The sequence below is a fragment of the Colossoma macropomum genome, unplaced genomic scaffold (genome assembly GCF_904425465.1).
Source record: "Colossoma macropomum unplaced genomic scaffold, Colossoma_macropomum, whole genome shotgun sequence".
Classification (NCBI taxonomy): Eukaryota; Metazoa; Chordata; class Actinopteri; order Characiformes; family Serrasalmidae; genus Colossoma; species Colossoma macropomum.
This window is the reverse complement of record NW_023494784.1, coordinates 12669867-12688439: the sequence shown is the minus strand read 5'-3', so window position 1 is coordinate 12688439 and position 18573 is coordinate 12669867. Positions and strand designations below refer to the sequence as shown.

At 39.6% G+C, this 18573-nt stretch overlaps 1 protein-coding gene across 1 annotated transcript in view; it reads right to left on the bottom strand.

The window, feature by feature from the left end:
- The window catches only part of hibch (3-hydroxyisobutyryl-CoA hydrolase), a 56070-nt gene that overhangs the window by 22622 nt on the left and 14875 nt on the right, over window positions 1-18573 (bottom strand). Inside the window, exon 7 of the mRNA XM_036570462.1 lies at window positions 10478-10556. Coding sequence (XP_036426355.1) covers window positions 10478-10556 — 79 coding nt within the window. The remainder of the gene's footprint in view (window positions 1-10477; window positions 10557-18573) is intronic.

The following is an 18573-nucleotide window of genomic DNA, read 5'->3' as shown; positions in this document are numbered from 1 at the left end:
CAAAAGAGAGACCATTTCCAAAGCCAAACCCAAGACAGCTAAAGGTGAAAGGAAAAAGTTGCTGCATCGTTGCCTGCAGTTGTTTGCAGTCTACAACCTGTCTACTTCCATGCATAAAGTCATCAAAGGTAAGACATAAATGGGAAAAAAACATTTTACATGCCTGTCACGGCAGTACGCTTTAGCTTGCTTAGTTCCAGTTTTTGAGTTTGTTGGTTTTGTTTTTTCTATCTTAGTTATGTACATCTTAACAGTTTGATTTAGTTGTTGGGTCTATGCTAATCTGTGTTCCTCTTAATGTGTGCACATCTCACTATTTGTTTGTTTTGTAGTGTTATCGGGTATTGGATATAACTGCACTGCTGTCTTGTCAGAAATAGGCTATAGCCTCTTGCTATGACATAGCAAGACACAGCATGTTTGGAAAATGTATTATTTGGCAACTTACGATTGTCTTTATGCAACAAGGGAAAGTCAACACAGTTCCCCCTGGATGTCGTCAAATTCACAAATGTATCATACCTCATATTATAATGGAAATATCTAATTCAAGAGGTTTGTTTCTAGAACCACTTGATTATAGTCTTGCATACTGCAAGCAACAGATTATACAGCTTGATCAGAACATTTAAAAGCATTCTTTACAAAGATAAACTAAATAAAATAAAAATAAATAAATATGCATTTATAATGGTCACATCCCCAACACTTAGTATGCTGCCGTGATGCTGTTGTGATGCTGCCAATCCTTCATGTAACCTCCTACGTTATCATGAAAATTTCCATGACCACCAACAAAGGCAGCCGAAGTAGAGGCTTTTAACACAATGATCCAGGCCTGACACACAAATTAACGCAATGAATGGGTACATAAGCAGAAACACACACAAAAGCATATGCCTTCATATATACTCTCCTATGCATTAATACACACACACTGGACGTGTCAGTGTGCTGACGAGCAGCAGCACTTCCTGCGGCTCTCTGTGCTCCTCAGGGAGCTCTCGCCCACTTCCTGATGTGAAGGACACTCACTGCTGCTTGGACGAGAACACCGCAAGGCCTTTCATTAAGACACAGCAGTGCATTTAAACAGTATTGCCATAACTTTGTGTGTGTGTGTGTGTGTGTGTGTGTGTATGTATGTGTATGTGTGTGTGTGTGTGTGTGTGTGGCGGAGGCTGGCTGAAGTGCAGTGCATTCATTGTATTGAACATGATTTCCACCACATCAAGGTTGCTGGAAAACTGTAAAGAGAGGAAGAGAGCTGTAAAAGCAAACAGAAAGCTCTCTATACACTCTCTGAAACATATTTCCTCTCAGAGTAGAAACACTGTCACTGTGGTGTAGAGGGAATTTTCAGTACTGACAGAAATGTTTAATGAAACATTCCTGATTAATAATCAATAAACTAAACATTAGCTAACTTGAGCATTTGGATATCTCCTGAAAAAAGGCAACATTGGGGATCAGGCTATAGACTGCATGTATTTGGGATATCACCTCTAAAGGGGATGAACTCAATGAACTCTTGAACTCACAAAAAAAGAAACTGTACAAAGTGTAGCTACTAATTAGGGCTGAAAGGAAGGGAACTGTTGGATGACAGTATAAACCATAGCAGAGGTAAAAACTAATTAAAGGGGAATTCTGTTAGATGACAGTATAAATTATAGCTGAAGTAAACTACTGAACTTGGGTGAAGAAGCTGTGTAAGACGACCTTGAGAGAATTAAACAACCAAGTCAGAATGGTTTTTAAAAAAATGACATCACGTGCGTTTGGTTTTAAGGGGAGCCAAAAAGCGTGCAGGGTTTGGATATAATGGGGACTAAGATGATATGGAATTGTGTAAAAAGGGGTGGGGTGATTACTTCACCACCCCAAAAAGGATATAAAAAAGGGATGCTTCGTGATGATCTCTGCGCTGTGGTTGTCCGGGAACCGTCTCGCCACTTAAAGCTCAATAAAGAGAAGGACTTTTCCTTCCTATCCACAAGAACTCAGCAGCTGAAGTCTTTTTTATTCCTTTTTTATTCTGTTTTATCTTTTTTTACTTTTTGTTAATATTCTTTAATTCTTTTTAAAGAAGTTAGACTACAGTTAGTTATCAGGGCGATAGTATAGAACATATTGGAGATATTCATATATGTCGACACCCAGGGCAGAAGAGACAGCTCTTGGTCATGACAGTACCTTTGGTTACAGAAGCTGACTGTATCATATTGCACTGTGATTTTTTTTTTTTTATTTTGCACTTCTACAGCTCGTTTGTTTTGCAACTTTTGCAAATTTTCTTCTTTTTCCTTTTCTCAGAGCTTCTTGACAGCTACACATCCTTTCAGACCCATAGCGCTGAGTCGTCTTCTCACAGTGGAAGGATGGACAGAAACACGTGTAGATGTTCTCAGATCTGAAGCAGCTTGATTTTCTCCTCTCTCTCAGAGATGAAAACTTTAAGTGCTGTTTATCTGAGCTGGAGACAGTTTTGGTGGCCTACCAGGTCTTGCATGATTGTTTGAAGCACATTATCTCTGTATCTTTACAATTTTTTGAACACTCTTATTTTTTTTTCCCCCTTCCTTGTGTAAGTGAGTTATTTTATATTTCTCAGAATTAACATGTTTTAAGTACATGTTTTGACTGGAAATTAAATGAATGAAGGGTGGTCTCTAACTTTTGCACAGCACTTCACCTTCTTGTGACATTGTAAGGACTAACCATTCACCTTCCCAGTGAAGCATGTTTTAACCACAACAACCAAATTTACAGAATATCTGAATAACAGGTCTGCTACATTTGCCCAAACTTTCACATGAAGATTTGTCTTGGTTCACTATATGAACAAGACGTCAGTGAGATGAAAACACAGCATTTCTGCTTTTTAATATTTGGACCAATCTCTTTCAAGACCCCCACAACCATCTGGGACTCACCAGCATTTATAAATAATGCAAGAGTGCATTTGCAGTCAGCATTTACTGCTCTGTAAGTGGTTCTAACAATCCTAGGGTGCTGAAAGAACAGGTTCTTTAAAAGCCAGAGTCCACAATATCTGTATTTTCACACATCATATACACTATTATGATCCTGTTTCACAGCTAGAGGATACTGCAGTAGCACAGCAATGTTCATTTGTACTTGTATGGAAATACCACCGATTTTCATTTTTTTTTATTTATCAAAACTGCATAATCATGTCATTACATGTAAACAAAGTCATTCAGAGTGGTTTGGTGTTCTAGAGAAACTTACAGAGTCAGAATTGATCACAGTGGTGGTGATAGGAACCAGACGTCTGAAGAGTTCCATGCCTCTGAAAGCTCCCTCACAGAAAGTTATATGAAATGGTTACAAATGCTGCCTGATGTCTGAGACACTGTTTTACGATAGTTTTGAGATTAGCTTTTGATCTAAAACATATTTTAAAGCCGTTCATGACAGAGAGACACATGCAGAGCAGGGTTGGAAATGAGAACCCACCACCTGCCAAATGCGGGTGGTTTTGTGTAGTGGTGGGTGAATTTGCTAAACCTGCCAGCAGCAGTGGCAGGTAAACAAAAATAGCACATACAAACAAATAATACAAGTGTAACAGACCAATTTGTGACATTCCACAATGCAGACTGAATCAAGTTTGCTTGTTTCTCTCAGACATTTTAATGCGAGGACACAAAGGGTTACAGAGGCAACTTGAGTATAGAGCGCTAACTACCGTCCAGCGGTTAAAAAGAATCACCTCAAGTCAAGTAGCCTGTAGAAGACAAACAAAAAACAAAGGGGTGTTACACCACAGTGGTTAAGAGGTCGGCAGAGAAAACCTCCCAGCAGGAGACACAAGGCAAAGAAGCGAAGATCAAAAACGTTTTTTTTTTTGAGAACTGGAGCAAAACCGACAATGGAGAGCCCCATGATTGATTAGTTTACGTGGAGACAGTTCTGTATGTCATCAGCAAGCTTTGGATGCCAATAAAAGAACTAACAGCTTCATTGTTGGGACTAAAAGCCTAAAATCAGAAGCCATAAAAGACCATGAATCATCCACATGCCACGTTCAGATAAGAAAGATATAAAGGAAAATCCGCCCTGGACGATACAGCTGCCATGAAGGCACTTATCAGCCTGAAGATGGCCCAGTAGGATAAGATGAGCATGCTGGTTAGGGATGCCCACACATTTGTGAAAAAAGTAAGGCCATTATGATTGGCAATGTAAGTAAGTCCTCATTTTTTCAGTCTATTTACTCTATTATACCATTATTGACATCACATATAAAAACTCAGGAGATGCATGTAGGTCCACTGGTCATTTTGGATAGCAAATAAAATGGCTATATTTGCATGTAGACAGCATAACCTCTGTTTCCCATCATCACCACTGTAAAGAAATCTGAGTCTGTAACTTTCTCTTCAATGAACCATTTCACATCAAACCACTCTAAATGACTGATAACATCTCAACCACCGAATTATGCTGAAATTTTGAAAAATCTGTTTAATTCCCCTTTTAGGGATTCTTAATAACATGCTAAAAAAGAAAACACTTTACATTACCAGACTACAAATTAAGCATTGTCTCCATTAGTTTTCATTTACTGCACTAAAAGTTGCATTTTTGAGGGAAGCATTCATCTAAAGGCCCCTTCTACAGTTTATAACACTCAGCCACAGCACATCACACTAAGTGCCATGTATGAACTTTCTTTAAGGACAAAAGAAATGTTCCCAGAGACTTAGTTAAATGATATATAAAAGCCAACACATCTACTGCTACTATGACTAGGCCTGTGTCTGACACAATAAGCTCTGAGGTGCATTCTGGCAGTGTGAAAAGTCTTTCAGACTGTTTTCCAGTTCAACAAGGTGCTTTACTGGCTCTCTTACTAGAGGGGATGGCAGTATGGCAGTGGAGAGTGAAACAACATAAGGGTTTCTTCAAAATGCTTGTGCAGGAAAAAACAGTCATAAAATTCACAGATCATATCACGTTAAAAGAGTGCAACTAATATCTCTGCAACATCATTAAAGATGTGTAGTTTGCTGTAATTCAGTTCCTCCAATTCTGAATAAACTGTAACCTGAAGATCCTTTGTCAATGCTCACTTTATCTTTACCTTACATTCAGCTAAATATTAATTCAGTTTATTAAATTCTTCTTAATTTATCCCTAACCACAATCCAACACTCACTCTGACCCTAAATTCCCTAAATTCAGTCCTTCACTCATTCCTAATCCTAATGCTGCTACTCTAATGAGATTCACCAGATAGAATGATGAACAATTTAAGCATTTGTAGATAAGCTAAAATCAGTAAGTAGTTACATTTACTCGTGTACTAAAGTACAATTTTGCTGGATTTGTACTTTCATTTTTCAGTTCTAATCTTTTTACTCCTACTCAAGTGCATTTGTGAAAAAATGAATCAACTTATTTCTGAGTTACATTAAAATAATTAACAATAATTTGTAGTTTTTAATTTCGTTGTGCTACATTGGTGACAGAAGATGAACGTCTGAATTTGGAGCTTTATAATATCATTTCAAACTCAAACGATCCCAAAAAGAGAAGAATAGAGCAGTACAAACCTCTGTTCCTATGCTGATAGATGCTATACGTACAAAGAAGTTCCATTGCAGTTCTGTAAGTTACACTGTAATTTTTTTGACCTGGTATTTTTATACTTACACCAGAGTTGTTTTTGCAGAGCTACTTTTAGGGGACCATCAAAATAAGGTGCTACAAAAATATCTTACCTGCTGCTCACCTTGACAAACCTCAAATGAAAGTGAAAACACCTTTAAGATCTTGAGGACTTGATTTGGTTCTTAGTTCTTGATTTAGAACAGATTTTATACAAGTGTGCAGCTGAGCTACAAACAACACAAAAACAAAGAGAACGCACCCAGATGCCTAGTTTTGATAAATAACAGTTGTTTCCATGAAAAATAGCAAATGAGTGATGCTCAGAAGAGTCTGTGGAGCGATACAATTTTTCCATACTGTCCAGTGTTCATCAATTTTTTGGTACCTTTTGAAACTTTGACACCTTTACAATGTACCAATTTTGCTAGCATCAGATGCTCCGCTCAAATAAGTATACACTAGATTGAAGAAAGGCTTGTGTAGCATCTGTAAACGTTATTCAGAGGTTTGTTAGAAGCATTTAGTAGCTAGTAAACTATTCTTGCATGCTTGCTGACGGACTTTAGTTTCATGCTGGTCTGTTTTTGTCGTAGCACTGTTTTGCCACGGCCTGCCCTGGTACGTTGCGTAAAAACGAAGTACTGTGGCCATTTCAGCACAGACACACTGAGCGACAAAACATACCAGATTCTATGGTGACAGTGAGAAGCCCATCTTATTAGACCTATGTACCATCAACCAGCAAAATATGGCACAGAATATTGAAGTGGAGGCCCACTGAGCACAGCTCAGCAGCTGAGCAGCTGGAAGGGGCGAGTGCAGAGAGTTCCATGTAACTGACACCAGCTGACAGGTCATGAAAGGAAACCACGCTGGGCAGCCGAGCGAGGGGATGGGCTGGCGAGGGCTCGGCCTCCCGCGCCTTTTAACGGCGGATTGATTTGCTGCGGAGCGCACGGGGCACATTCCTTCCACATGCAGGAGGAGCCTTGTGCTGTCGGCTACGGGCCGCTTTTAGCACACCATGCTTTCCAACCAGCGGAGCCAACTGACAGGTGCCCTCCCACCCCCCCTCCATCCCCTCTGTACAGTTTCCACATAAAACTGGGGTGAGAGATAAACAGCACCATCAGAGGGGGTGGGGTGGGGGGGTGAGGAATCACTGTACTGAAGAAGGAGGACAGTGAAAACATGGGCCCCTAAGCTGTATTAATGCCTATTAAGGGAGTGCCACTAATTGATTGCATTCACCCCGGGCTGAAAGCCATCTGTCAGGTTTAGCAATTACCTACAGAGAGGGCTTTGCCAACTGTGCTGTTATGTGAGTGTAGTTACTAAGTGATAGTTTTTGTTGTTGACACTTGCACACAAGGTTTTATACAAGACAATGATCCTGAAATTGAATGGCAGAAAGCAAAGCTTTAAATTGTTTAATTTTTATCCATACTAAAGGAACTGTATAGGAATTACAGCCCACTTTATACACAGTCCCCTCTTCTTAAAGGACTACGGGGTCAGATTTACTAAAAGAGGCTCCGAAAACATACAGTCTACTGACACGTTGCGCCTTTGAGTGTCTCCATATCTACTTATCTAGTGCACCACCATCTAGTGCATGAATAGTACGTCAAGTTTTTTTTTAAATCCTTCTCTGATTCTGGTTCACACTGTAACTCACTACGTTCAAACAATTATTTCCTCAAGATTTTGATTTAGTCAGTCAAAGTAATGGTTAATAACTAAAGAACAGTTATTACACTTCGAGAAAGTGTGTAATTATTTACATAATACGTCATTGTTTTGAGAAAACAAGACATTATTTTCACATAATATTCACTGTCACCTCATTGATCCCTTTCTTTGCCACTATACACCCCTGTAACTGCTGCTGCACTCAGCACTTTAACTTTAGACCCATACTTTGCACAATGTAAAGGTTACAGGTATGACTGTGTGTGTGTGTGTGTGTGTGTGTGTATGTATGAGTGAGTGATGGTAGGAATGCATGTTTTATTTTTCTTGTATTGTATTTTATTTTATTTCATTGTATTTTATTCTATTCTATTTTATTTTATATTTATTTTATTTTATTTTATTCACTACATGTAAATGTCTGTCTGATACTGTGCACTGTGAGCTCCAGTAACCAAAACCAAATTCCTTGTATGTATAAGCATACCTGGACAATAATGCTTGATTCTGATTCTGATCATAAATACAAAGCGAGACAGTAAGGAATAATTGTGACTCTGTTTTGAAGCATGTTCTTTTGGTGGTTTGAGCTGAACTTGAGTTTAGAATTTGTGTGATTTTGTAAATAATCCCTGTTTAATTTCACTGTGAGCCTCCTGCTCAATTAGGAGAACTGGCCCTTATTCATCAAAGTTGGGTAACAAAGAGTGCAGATTTATCTGCCTTCAATGACATACGAACTACTCATCTGCGTCTGATTCATAAAACTTCTGTACGATGTGGAAACAAGAGATTTAAGCAGAAATGATGAATCAGCTTTAGTGTGTGAAATCAAGTGCCAGCCTAGCAGCACCTCATTACATATCATTTACATGAAGCACACTCTAATTCATGCAGATGTTTCAGAAGGGAGCCAATAAAATGACTGTATTCAGCAGCTCGTAAGCCAATGGCTGAACTCGTAGAATTTAAGGTCAAGAAGTGAGCGCACTGCTTCCCCTACTGACCAAACTTTACAGCATTACAATCATGACGTGTGGAAAGAATAAAAAGACAGCAGAATGACGTGATGTGGTGAATATTCTCCTAAACTAACCTATTTAAATGCTGTACTACTGCAGTGTATGGGATGCTTTTGCACTGGCTGTGTTTAGTATTTTATTTTTCGTCAGTATTATAAAACAAAAAACAGCGTAATATGTATTTAAACAGAATACTGAATAGTTGCAGCATTTATTTACAAAAAATGAAAAAATTATAGATGATATTGACAAAAGTCATGGTTAGTTAACTGCAAATCAAGCCTTCTTTTTTTAGGTTGTAAAAACAAACATGCTCAAATTCACACACACTCCTACCAGACATGAGTTCAATCACAGAGATGCCAAAAATAAAACCGATGAACAATAAAACAAAATAAAATAAAGATTTTTACAACTAAATTTGAGCATAAGCAACTTCGATGAATTAGGGCCTGTATGATTTGAACTCATGGTGAGCATAACTTCTTAGCTAAGTGAAGTGCAACACGTCACATTATGGCTGTGACATCTCTTTAACAGATGCCACAGTTCTTTAGTAAAACAGTGACATGCAGAGCCCAAGAGTTTGAAAAAAGCTGAAACTAGAAAATAGTCAAATCATTATTTTGACAAAACCTGCACAGTGACTGCCACTTTCATCTTATTATGGGTGCTAAAGAGTCGTCGCTCCTTTATAGTAAATCACAACAGCCATTTTTAATGCCTAAACAAGGTTCGCGATGGCACAAAATCTTCCCCTAAATATGATGGGGTGAATTGGTAATATTATTCAAAACGTTCATTTATAGTATTTAAATATTTTACAATCAATAGTGCCCAGACACCATCAGATCCTGGTGTCTTCCCTGATGACATTCAGTCATGCTTGCAATGTACTGCTTGGTTTCGGAAAACGGCTTAGTTGCCTCAGTAGCATGTCCAGCCTCAAGGCAAAGCACTGTTCATTGATAAAACTGGTTGAATACAAGCAGTTACAGATGCTTCTGTTGAATTCAGAATTCATCCTATTGCTGCCGCCTGCGGTCACATCATCAATAAAGATGAGTGATCCAGTTAAACTGGCAGCCATAAAATCCCAAGCCAACATGTTTTATAGTTGAAGTGGGTTTGCTTTGGATCATGAGTAGGTCCATTTTTCTCCACACCTTCATCACTCTGGTACTGACTGATCTCGGTCTGTCTCAGAACTGAACAGGCTTTTGTCGCACAGCCATATAAGCGTGTCCCAAGTCTGATCTTGGCGATGCCACAGCCATCTGTGGCCTGCAGTCCAAGACAGAATAACTGGCCTCGCTCTTTCTGGGTGGGTAAGACGGTCCTCCCTCTTCCCCATCACTTAGTGTGATGCTAGCCAACATGGGCATCTGTTTCTGACATAACAGAATTAGCAGTTAGTGCTCTCCTCCAAGTGTGTTGAGCTGTCAAATGATGCAGTTTGAAAAGACGTGCCTTTGTGGTAAACCTTCTAAAATTCTGCTGGTCCGTTCATCATTATTAAACATTCTGTGAACAGAATTTATCTGTGACCAGAAAGGCCATCCAACGTACACGTGGAGACAGACAAAGCAAACACTGACCAGGTCATAAAGGACACTGACACTTCATTTCTCTACCTTTAAATGAAAATAATGCTGTGATAGCTGGAGGATGGCCCTTGTTTTCTGTGTTACTTCCATGTTAACCCTTACGGTGCAGCACAACACTATTCTTCAAAGGTGAAGCTTCAGTGTATTCACATTCCTGCCACCCACAGACATGCGTAGGCCGATGGTTCTTTAAAAGCCAGTGGAACTCCCAAGATAAGCTGCACAGTTCAGCACAAACAGAGGCAGCCTGGCACTGCCGTCAACCCAAAACAATCCAAAAACGGCATCCACAACACACAACACTGCAGCACTGCGGGTCTGATTATCAGGACATGTTTATGGAGAACCTAGTCTCTGATCTGCTGCTTCTGATCTAAAACTAACTTGTGCTGCTCAGCTGGGCTGTTATGGCTGGATGGGCTATGATATGTGGGCACTGTCTGGTTGAATGCATTATTAATGCACTGGGATCTCGGAGGATAGACAGAAAATGCAGGCCACTGTGGCTCTCACCAATAGCCGTCTCTGGCATGGCGAACAACGTCTTCTCGGTGGCCACACGGAACCGCCCATGGACCGAAAGGCCAAAACCCTGGGGAGAGAGAAACAGGGATGAAGAGGGAGGAAAGATAGAGAGATATAAAGACAGAAAGCGAGAGAGAAAAGGTGAGAGAGAGGGGGAGGGGGAAAAGGAAAAAGAGAGGGAGAGAAGGAGAGAGAAACACACAAAGAGATAGAAATAGACAAAAACAGGGAAGGAAAGAGACAGAGAGAAAGCAAGAGAGGGGAGGTGAGAAGGGTGAAAGAGAGGGAGAAAAAGAGGGAGAAGGAGAGAGAAACAAGGAGAAACAGAAAAGGAAAAACAGGAGATTGTGGAAAGATATAAAAAGGCGAGGAAGAAAGAGAGAGGTGGAGAGAGAAAGAAGAAAGAGGTACAAAATATGAGAGAGAGAGACAGAGAGAGAGGGGAAGAGGGAAGGCAGGGGGATAAAGAGAAATACAGAAAGAGATGGAGAGAGACAGAGAAAGCATAAAAAAGAAAGATGGAGAGATAGAGGGAGGAGAGAGTGAAATAAAAAAGAAAAGAAAAACAGAGAGAAGAGAGAGTGAGATAGAAATAGAGGGAGAGAAGGAGAGAGAAACAGAAAGAGACATAGCAATTGACAGAGAGAAAGCAAGAGAGGGGAGGTGAGAAGGGAGAAAGAGAGGGAAAACAGGAGAGAGCAGGCATGAGAAACAGAAGGAGAAACAGAAGGAGAAAAACAGAGGAGAGTGAGGAATGATAAAGGGAAACAGACAGAAAGCAAGGGAGCAAGAGAGGGGTGGAGGGAGAAGGAGAAATAGAAACAACAAATGAGAGAGAGAAAAAGAGGAAAGACAGGGAGATAAAGAGAAAGAGATGGAGAGACAGAGAAAGTGACAGTGAAAGTGACAGAGAAAGAGTGAAACAAAAAAGAGAAGAGAGAAAAACAGAGAAGAGAGAGTGAGGCAGAAAGAGAGTGATAAAGAGAAAGAGATAAAAGGCAAGTTTATTTATATAGAGCATTTTCTACACAGGTGTAACTCAAAGCTCTTTACATATCAATGATAAATACATGAAAACACAAACATAAATATAAAGACAAAACAGCTCAAATAGACAGAAAATAAATCAGTAAGGCTCATGTCGACTCAGAGGCAGCATATGGAAACATGCAGAGAGCAGCAGAACGGGCGCCAAGTCCTCTACACCGTCCGCTGTTAGTGTGGCTAATTAAGAAGAATTAGACAGCATTGGAGGCGAGGGGTCGAGGATGCCCTCCCGAACAGATGCGCAGAGCTGGACTGACCGGCTCCGTCAAGGAAACACCGCCTCTCCCTAGGCGCTGTTGCCATAGTAACGCAGGAGGGACACCGGATTTGATGAACTGGTTGTGAGTTGTGTCTGAGACCCAATGTCAGGACGCTACCGCCTCAGCAGCAGAGAGAGAATGTGATATTGCCAGAGGAGTCAGATTCTGTTTGACTGACAGACTGTGTGTCTGGCGGCGCGTGGTGTACGATCGCACCATCCGCTCTGAGTAGGGAGGCATCAAGATAGAATGTGAGGAGTGAAAATGATGAAACCAGTAAGACAGACAGATATATTTACTGTTCTGCATTCAAACCCAAACTGACACTTTCAGCGAGCATATTCTAGGTAAAAACTCTGAGGATGCTAGCTGCCTCATGTTCTCTAGAATTCATAAATCACTCCAACGCTTAGGTTTCAAATGACTCGTTACTTTAGTTTTGAAAGTATTTTGTGAGATCCCCCCTCACTGAAACCTGGCTAAATATGCTTAATGCAATTCTGTTGTCCTTTGGTGAAACCTGAATATCTTCCACACCGCTGACACTTTCACTGTGCAGCATCAGAGTGACTATTAGGCCTGTATATCATTCAAAGTTTATCAAAACCAACACCATGTCTGTTATCTTGACATCGATATTGATTCCTGAAAGATCATTTTTCTGATATCTTCTTTTATTACAAACAGAATGTGGGTGTGCACTGTTGTAAAACTGTGAAATAAAGGTTTTGTGCAGGTACATTTTCCATTCATCAAGGTACAAACAATGTAAATGTTCCCTCAAAGGTACATCAGTGGTTTTACGGTCCAGTTGCGTACCTTAAATAAGTTTTTCCAGGTTAAAAGTACGTATTTGCACCTTTTCATAACCTAAGATTTTAAAATGAAAGCCTGGAGACGAGACGTGGTGTGTGGAGTCAGTACACAATACCATTTCAGTGGATTATGGTACAGTTATGTTCCCTTATTAAAGGTACTGAGATGTACCCTTGAGGGTACCACCCCAGTGACAAGAGGGGTACTGCCCCAGTGACAGTTTCAGACCTTTTTTTTCTGAGAGTGTGGCTTAAAACAGAAATTAGTGTGGAATTATTTTAATGGGTATAGTCCTCTGTAGTCAAATGTCATTCTGTAGTCGACATCATGCAAACATTCAAAACTCTGGGTCTAAGCAGAATTTTCTATGGAAAAAATGAAGAGTGTGATCGAAAATCATTGCTATTGCTCCCTGTGGTGAAGCAAATGGTTCCAAACCAGACACATTCTGTTCTACATACATTTTTCTCCAGAATGTTGTCGAATACTCTGAATTACGAGGTCATTTAGATGTCAGCCTAGATGCGAATAAAGCTACATAATCGCTACAAGCAAGCTAACACTCCTGCACATTGAAATGACACTGCACGAAAGTAAGACTACTACTAAAAACTTCAACACTATATAACAACACCATCTGCCCAAACTATCGCCAACCACTGCCAAAGCGACTCAACCACCACATTTGACAAAGCTTGTGTGGTTTGTATGGGGTATTTTGGTGAGGTGGCAAAGTCAACAATAACAACAATTTTCAAAACTGCATTAATTTTCCCCATATGGGCGTGACGTTCCTAATATGGGAATAACGCCCACTACAGAATGACAACATGACTTTAGAGGTCTATAATTACTGACTGCAGGAGACTGCAGACTAGTCAAGAAGCACCGATGTTAATAACATTCATATGAATGTGATTTAGAGAGCCAATCAGCAGTCTAGATTTTGTAACTAACATGCTTATTGGCTCCCTGATGCTGATAAGGGTATTACAGTGCCAATATCATGAAAAACTGAATTCTTCTTGCTTTACTGAAATAGAAAATCCTGAAAGAGTTTGATGTAGTACCTAAACATAGTTCAAACATTGTTCAACGAATAAATATTAATAAATTCAGTCCATTTATGGTAATTAAGTTGCAAAAACAGTCCATCTGAATTCTCTGTTTCTGTGATGTCACGAGAATCAACTCATTTACACAAATCCGCCTATTCAGCCAACAGCAGTTCAGCCCTGCTCAATCATACTGAGGTTTTAAGGAGTGTTTCAGCTTCGAAAGCTTTTTGAATGCAGCACAATAATACAGGGCAGTTAATCAGAACAGTGCTCATATATCTTGTATCTTTCCTAAAGGCACAGTAACAAAAACAGCCTGTTTAATTCTAAAGGATAAAGAGGGGGTGGAAAACTGACACGTAAAACAAATTATGACCATGTTTGGTGCATAAAACAACATAAATGTTTTAAGTGGACCTCTGAGGAAAAAAATAAAATACAAGAAAAACCCAGGATATGGGTCTTTTAAACTTCGTATTGAACAAAACAAAATTTTCAGTACTGAAGTAATTCAATCAGTACCACAAAAAAGTATTAGGTTTTGATACCCAGCCCTAATGACTACATACGCATTAGTGCAAGTATCAGAAAAAATGTCGGTCATTTACGTACGAATGATAAATTGGCCACCTTAGCTCTTCCCTAGCTTTCACCCCCAGATGGTATGACCAGTGCAGTAGGCAGCGAACAATACCCTGCTTTACATGTGCCGCGGAAAGGTCAGGGCGTCTTGTTAGCAGCCTCCCAGCTACATCTCCCTGACAGTAATAAATAAACTTGACCAAAATAGGAACGACACGCAGCAGAGACACACCAGGGACATCAGTGGCAAACTATAGGCCAAGGTCACAATTTACGAGCATTTTTCACTGTATGAAGTGATCTGTGGGGTTTGGAAAATGTCAGGCTACTGATAAAAGCCACAGATCTTCTCTTACTAACAAACTGTCATTGCTGCGCGACACCATTTTTACACAAACCTTAACTCACCTCTGGCTGACAAAGGTGTGTGCAACTGCAGCACTAAACTTGCCACTGTCATCCCTTAAGGGACCCACTGAGTTATCCCTGCTTTTTGGCAATAAAAGAGTCTGATGTACCATGTAAACATCGCCATGTTTCAAAACCCAGTTCATACTTGGAAACTGAGCTGCAAAAACAGACTGTTTTTTAAGATATCATGGTTGTGATTTCACAACACGTTTACATATGACTACCCATCAGGCCTGGGTGTTATCTAAAAATAATTAGTATGATCTCATTCACCTATTCTTAACTGATATGCTTTTTTACATGAATGGTTTCAATGAAATTGTTTAATAAAAGTCAAATTTTAAATATAATACAGTGCAAATCAACAACTTTTTAAATGTTCATCGGTTATTTTAATAGATATTACTGCAAACATGCATTAATGAACACCTTCTGGTGCAGATGCACGGCGACTTGCGTGCTAATAGCACTCCCTGCTGGAAAAACTTCTGACTGCAAGTGATTTCCAAAGCCAAGCCTATGTGCTTTACATTCAAACTGAGGTGATTTCCATCATGTTAGCAGAGTATAGACGCCTCTGAAAAGACAATTTTTCAGAATTTAACTAACCCAAACCAACAGGGCACTTAAGCTGTACAGAAATCACATTTTTTCTTTACCTTTTCTGATTCTGTTTCCGTAGAAGGGGATCAGTGGAACCTTCCCTACTTCTGAAAGGTCCAGCTGGAGCCAGCTACTCTAAGGTAATTTATACAGTCACTTTAGTTTAGGTTGTTTTACTGCAGCCAGTCATACTGGACCACGCTGAAGTTCCAAAGCATCTCAGCATTTATTTTCGGTTCCATACACTTGAACTAGCATCACAGTGAGTAACAAAGAGAGCTAACAGGCAGCTTCTTAACAAAGTTCTCTCTCTAAACTAAGGGGAGGTGCACCTGCACGCTTCTTAGAAGAAAACAAACCCCAACTTCCCAACATAATTAGCAAGTATATATCTAGGACGCATATTTAGGACTAGTTTGACAGTAAATTAGTTCTGTCTAGTTCTCAGGCAGTTTCCCATCATGCCTATTATCAAGCGTTGTTGTGGGCTAATTTCAATCATAGACGATATCTGATTACATTGCCTTATCGCCTATGCCTACTGTCCATTCAACCTACAGCAGTTCAGCTCCCCTAACTCATGTTGAAGTGATGTGGAGTGCTGTTCCAGCTGGCAGTCTGTAATAAAGTTACAGGAGTGGAAGAAAGCGATTAAGTGTTGTGCTGTTCCTGGCTAATAAGCCACATATTCGAAAAAAAGCAGCTAAAGTCGATGTTTTCCAACATCTCTGAGGATTTCAGCCCAAACTTAACAGTATATTTCATATATTTCGATACTAGAGCTTTTTGAACAAGTCACAAAACCAGTCAGCCAATCCAAACAGAGATCATTTACATATATCAGTTACATATCACAGTAATAAAAACAGCCTGTTTAATAATAAAGGATTAAGAGAGGTTGGAAAATAGCAATGTAAATGTAATTATGACTGTTTTTGGCACATAAAACCATTCATACATTTTATGTACAAAAAAATGCAGAATATGGGCTTTTGAACTTCGCTGGCTGGCAAAGCTGTGTACAACTATGAGCAGACCAGCGTCATCTTTTAGCTTCACTTCCTTAAATAACTAAAACACGACTCCCTCGTGAACGTTCAGCTTTCATAAAGTAAACTTCATTAAAAAAGTCGTTAGAAAACCTCCTCCACACAGCCAGTCCCAGCAGCACACCTCATTAAATCAGTGGGCTCATCAGCTCCTCCTGCAGTGTAGGAGCGGGTTAAGACACGAGCCCTCACTCCTGCTCCTCACCCCCGTCCCTCACCCTACCCACAAACTGGACCAGAGAAATGGCTTAATGATGCTGCTGCTGCCTCAGCGGCGATAACACACTGCCTCCTCAAAACGCCTGCGTGGTGATGACCGACAGAGGTAAATCCCCTTACAAGCACTGCTAAATAATCAATCTAGAACAGTAGTTTCTCATTCTACTCACAAAAGGCTTGATAATTAGCCGGTGCGTCAGGTGTTTCAGAACAGGTAAAACAATACGAGGGCAGAGAGACTTCAGCACTGAGAACTACTGGTCTAATACAGTCATCAATCCATCTTCTTTAACAGTTTCAAATCCTGAAGTACCACCATGAATCCACCTCATTTTTGTAAAAAATATATCACTGCTGTCAGAAGAAAACCTTGTCTCTCCATTTTCTGTCGTTTTTCAGTTTTCAATAAAATTTGAAAATGCCTGTTGTCCTTTGTATGTAAATTTGATGGCGATTGGACCAAAAGAAGCGGCCCAAAATGACTTGGCAAAACATCCGATTCCATTGACTTACATTAAAAGTAAACTATGTTTTTTCCTTCTCCTGTAAAGTTACCATTTTGGAGATAAGAGTTTTTCTCCCGACAACGACGATATAATATGATAATACTTATGATGCATACGTTAACCAAATACTTAAAATAAAAATAAATTGACAATAACTAAGAAAAAAAGGAAATGCCAATGATTACAGAACTGTAAATTAACAGGTATCATAATGTTTTCATCATGTTCAGTGAATAGGAAAAGAAAGAACAGTGTTCTGAGAAGTTCGGCAGTGGGGAACCCTCAGTTCCTAATGATTTCGGGGTACTAAAATAAAAAAAAAAAAAGTTTTGGTTGGAAGAGTTAAACAGATTTTCTTTTTTCTCCAGCTAAACACAGCCAAACAAGCTCTCCGAAATATATTAGGACTTCAGGAGCTGGATTGAAGGCCTTACAGATTAACTACTAGCAAAATGAAGAATTTTGATTTACAATGTTTGGGACCAATCTGGTGTGGAAAAAAAATGTCACTCTAGGCCTTCTGGAAGTCCTAGATATGTCACTACTTGTTTATACAAGCCATAATCTAACAAGGTTGCAGTCAAAAATGGAAAGCAGCGGCAGGAGCTCTAAAAGTCACTGCAACACTAATTCTTATATGCTAAAATCTATGCTAAAATATGTGTCTGTTACTAGTTTTAGGCTTCAAATGCTCTTTTTTATTCTTGACTGGCCAAAAAAAGTTCATGTGCAATCTTAGTGCTAACATACTAATAAAAACCCCATAAGAGTGCTAGTATACATTAGTATGTCATTTTTTGACTGACTTTTGGCATGTATGGCAGAACTGAAAGCCTAGCTCTAATAGTTACGGGTCACCACTGGAATGGGGTAGATATGGTGTTATATTTGCAAATGCCTACATATTAGACTACAATTAGCCGTGTCATTAGTGCTCATAGCATGAACGTGTTTGCTAGTTTCGGGCTTTCCTCCTTGCTGTCCTTTGCATGACTGCATTAATTACTGCTGCCTTACTGCTGCCTACTACAGTACACTCAAAGGTAGTAAACTGTCACTGGGGCAGTTCCCCTCTTGTCACAGGGGTGGTACCCTCAAGGGTTTATCTCAGTACCTTTAGTCAGGGGACATAACTGTAACCATAACCATAATCCACTGAAATTATATTACATTGTATTAACTCCACACACCACGTCTTGTTCTATTTTAAAACATTCGGTTATGAAAAGTACAAATATATACTTTTCACCCGGGAAAAACATATTTAAGGTGCACTTTTGGATGTTAAAACCATTTTTGTACCTTTGAGGGAACATTTACATTGTTTGTACCTTGACATATGGAAAATGTACCTGCACAGAACCTTTATTTCTAGCGTAGGCTGTAATCAAATCATTTGTACTTTCAAAAAAACAAACAAACAAACAAAAAACGAAAACAGTAACACTGTACAGTGTGGTCTCAAAAAAAAGAGAGAAATGACACAGACATTTCTTGTGGCACTCAGTACCAAGCAAAGCCGCATCCCCATTA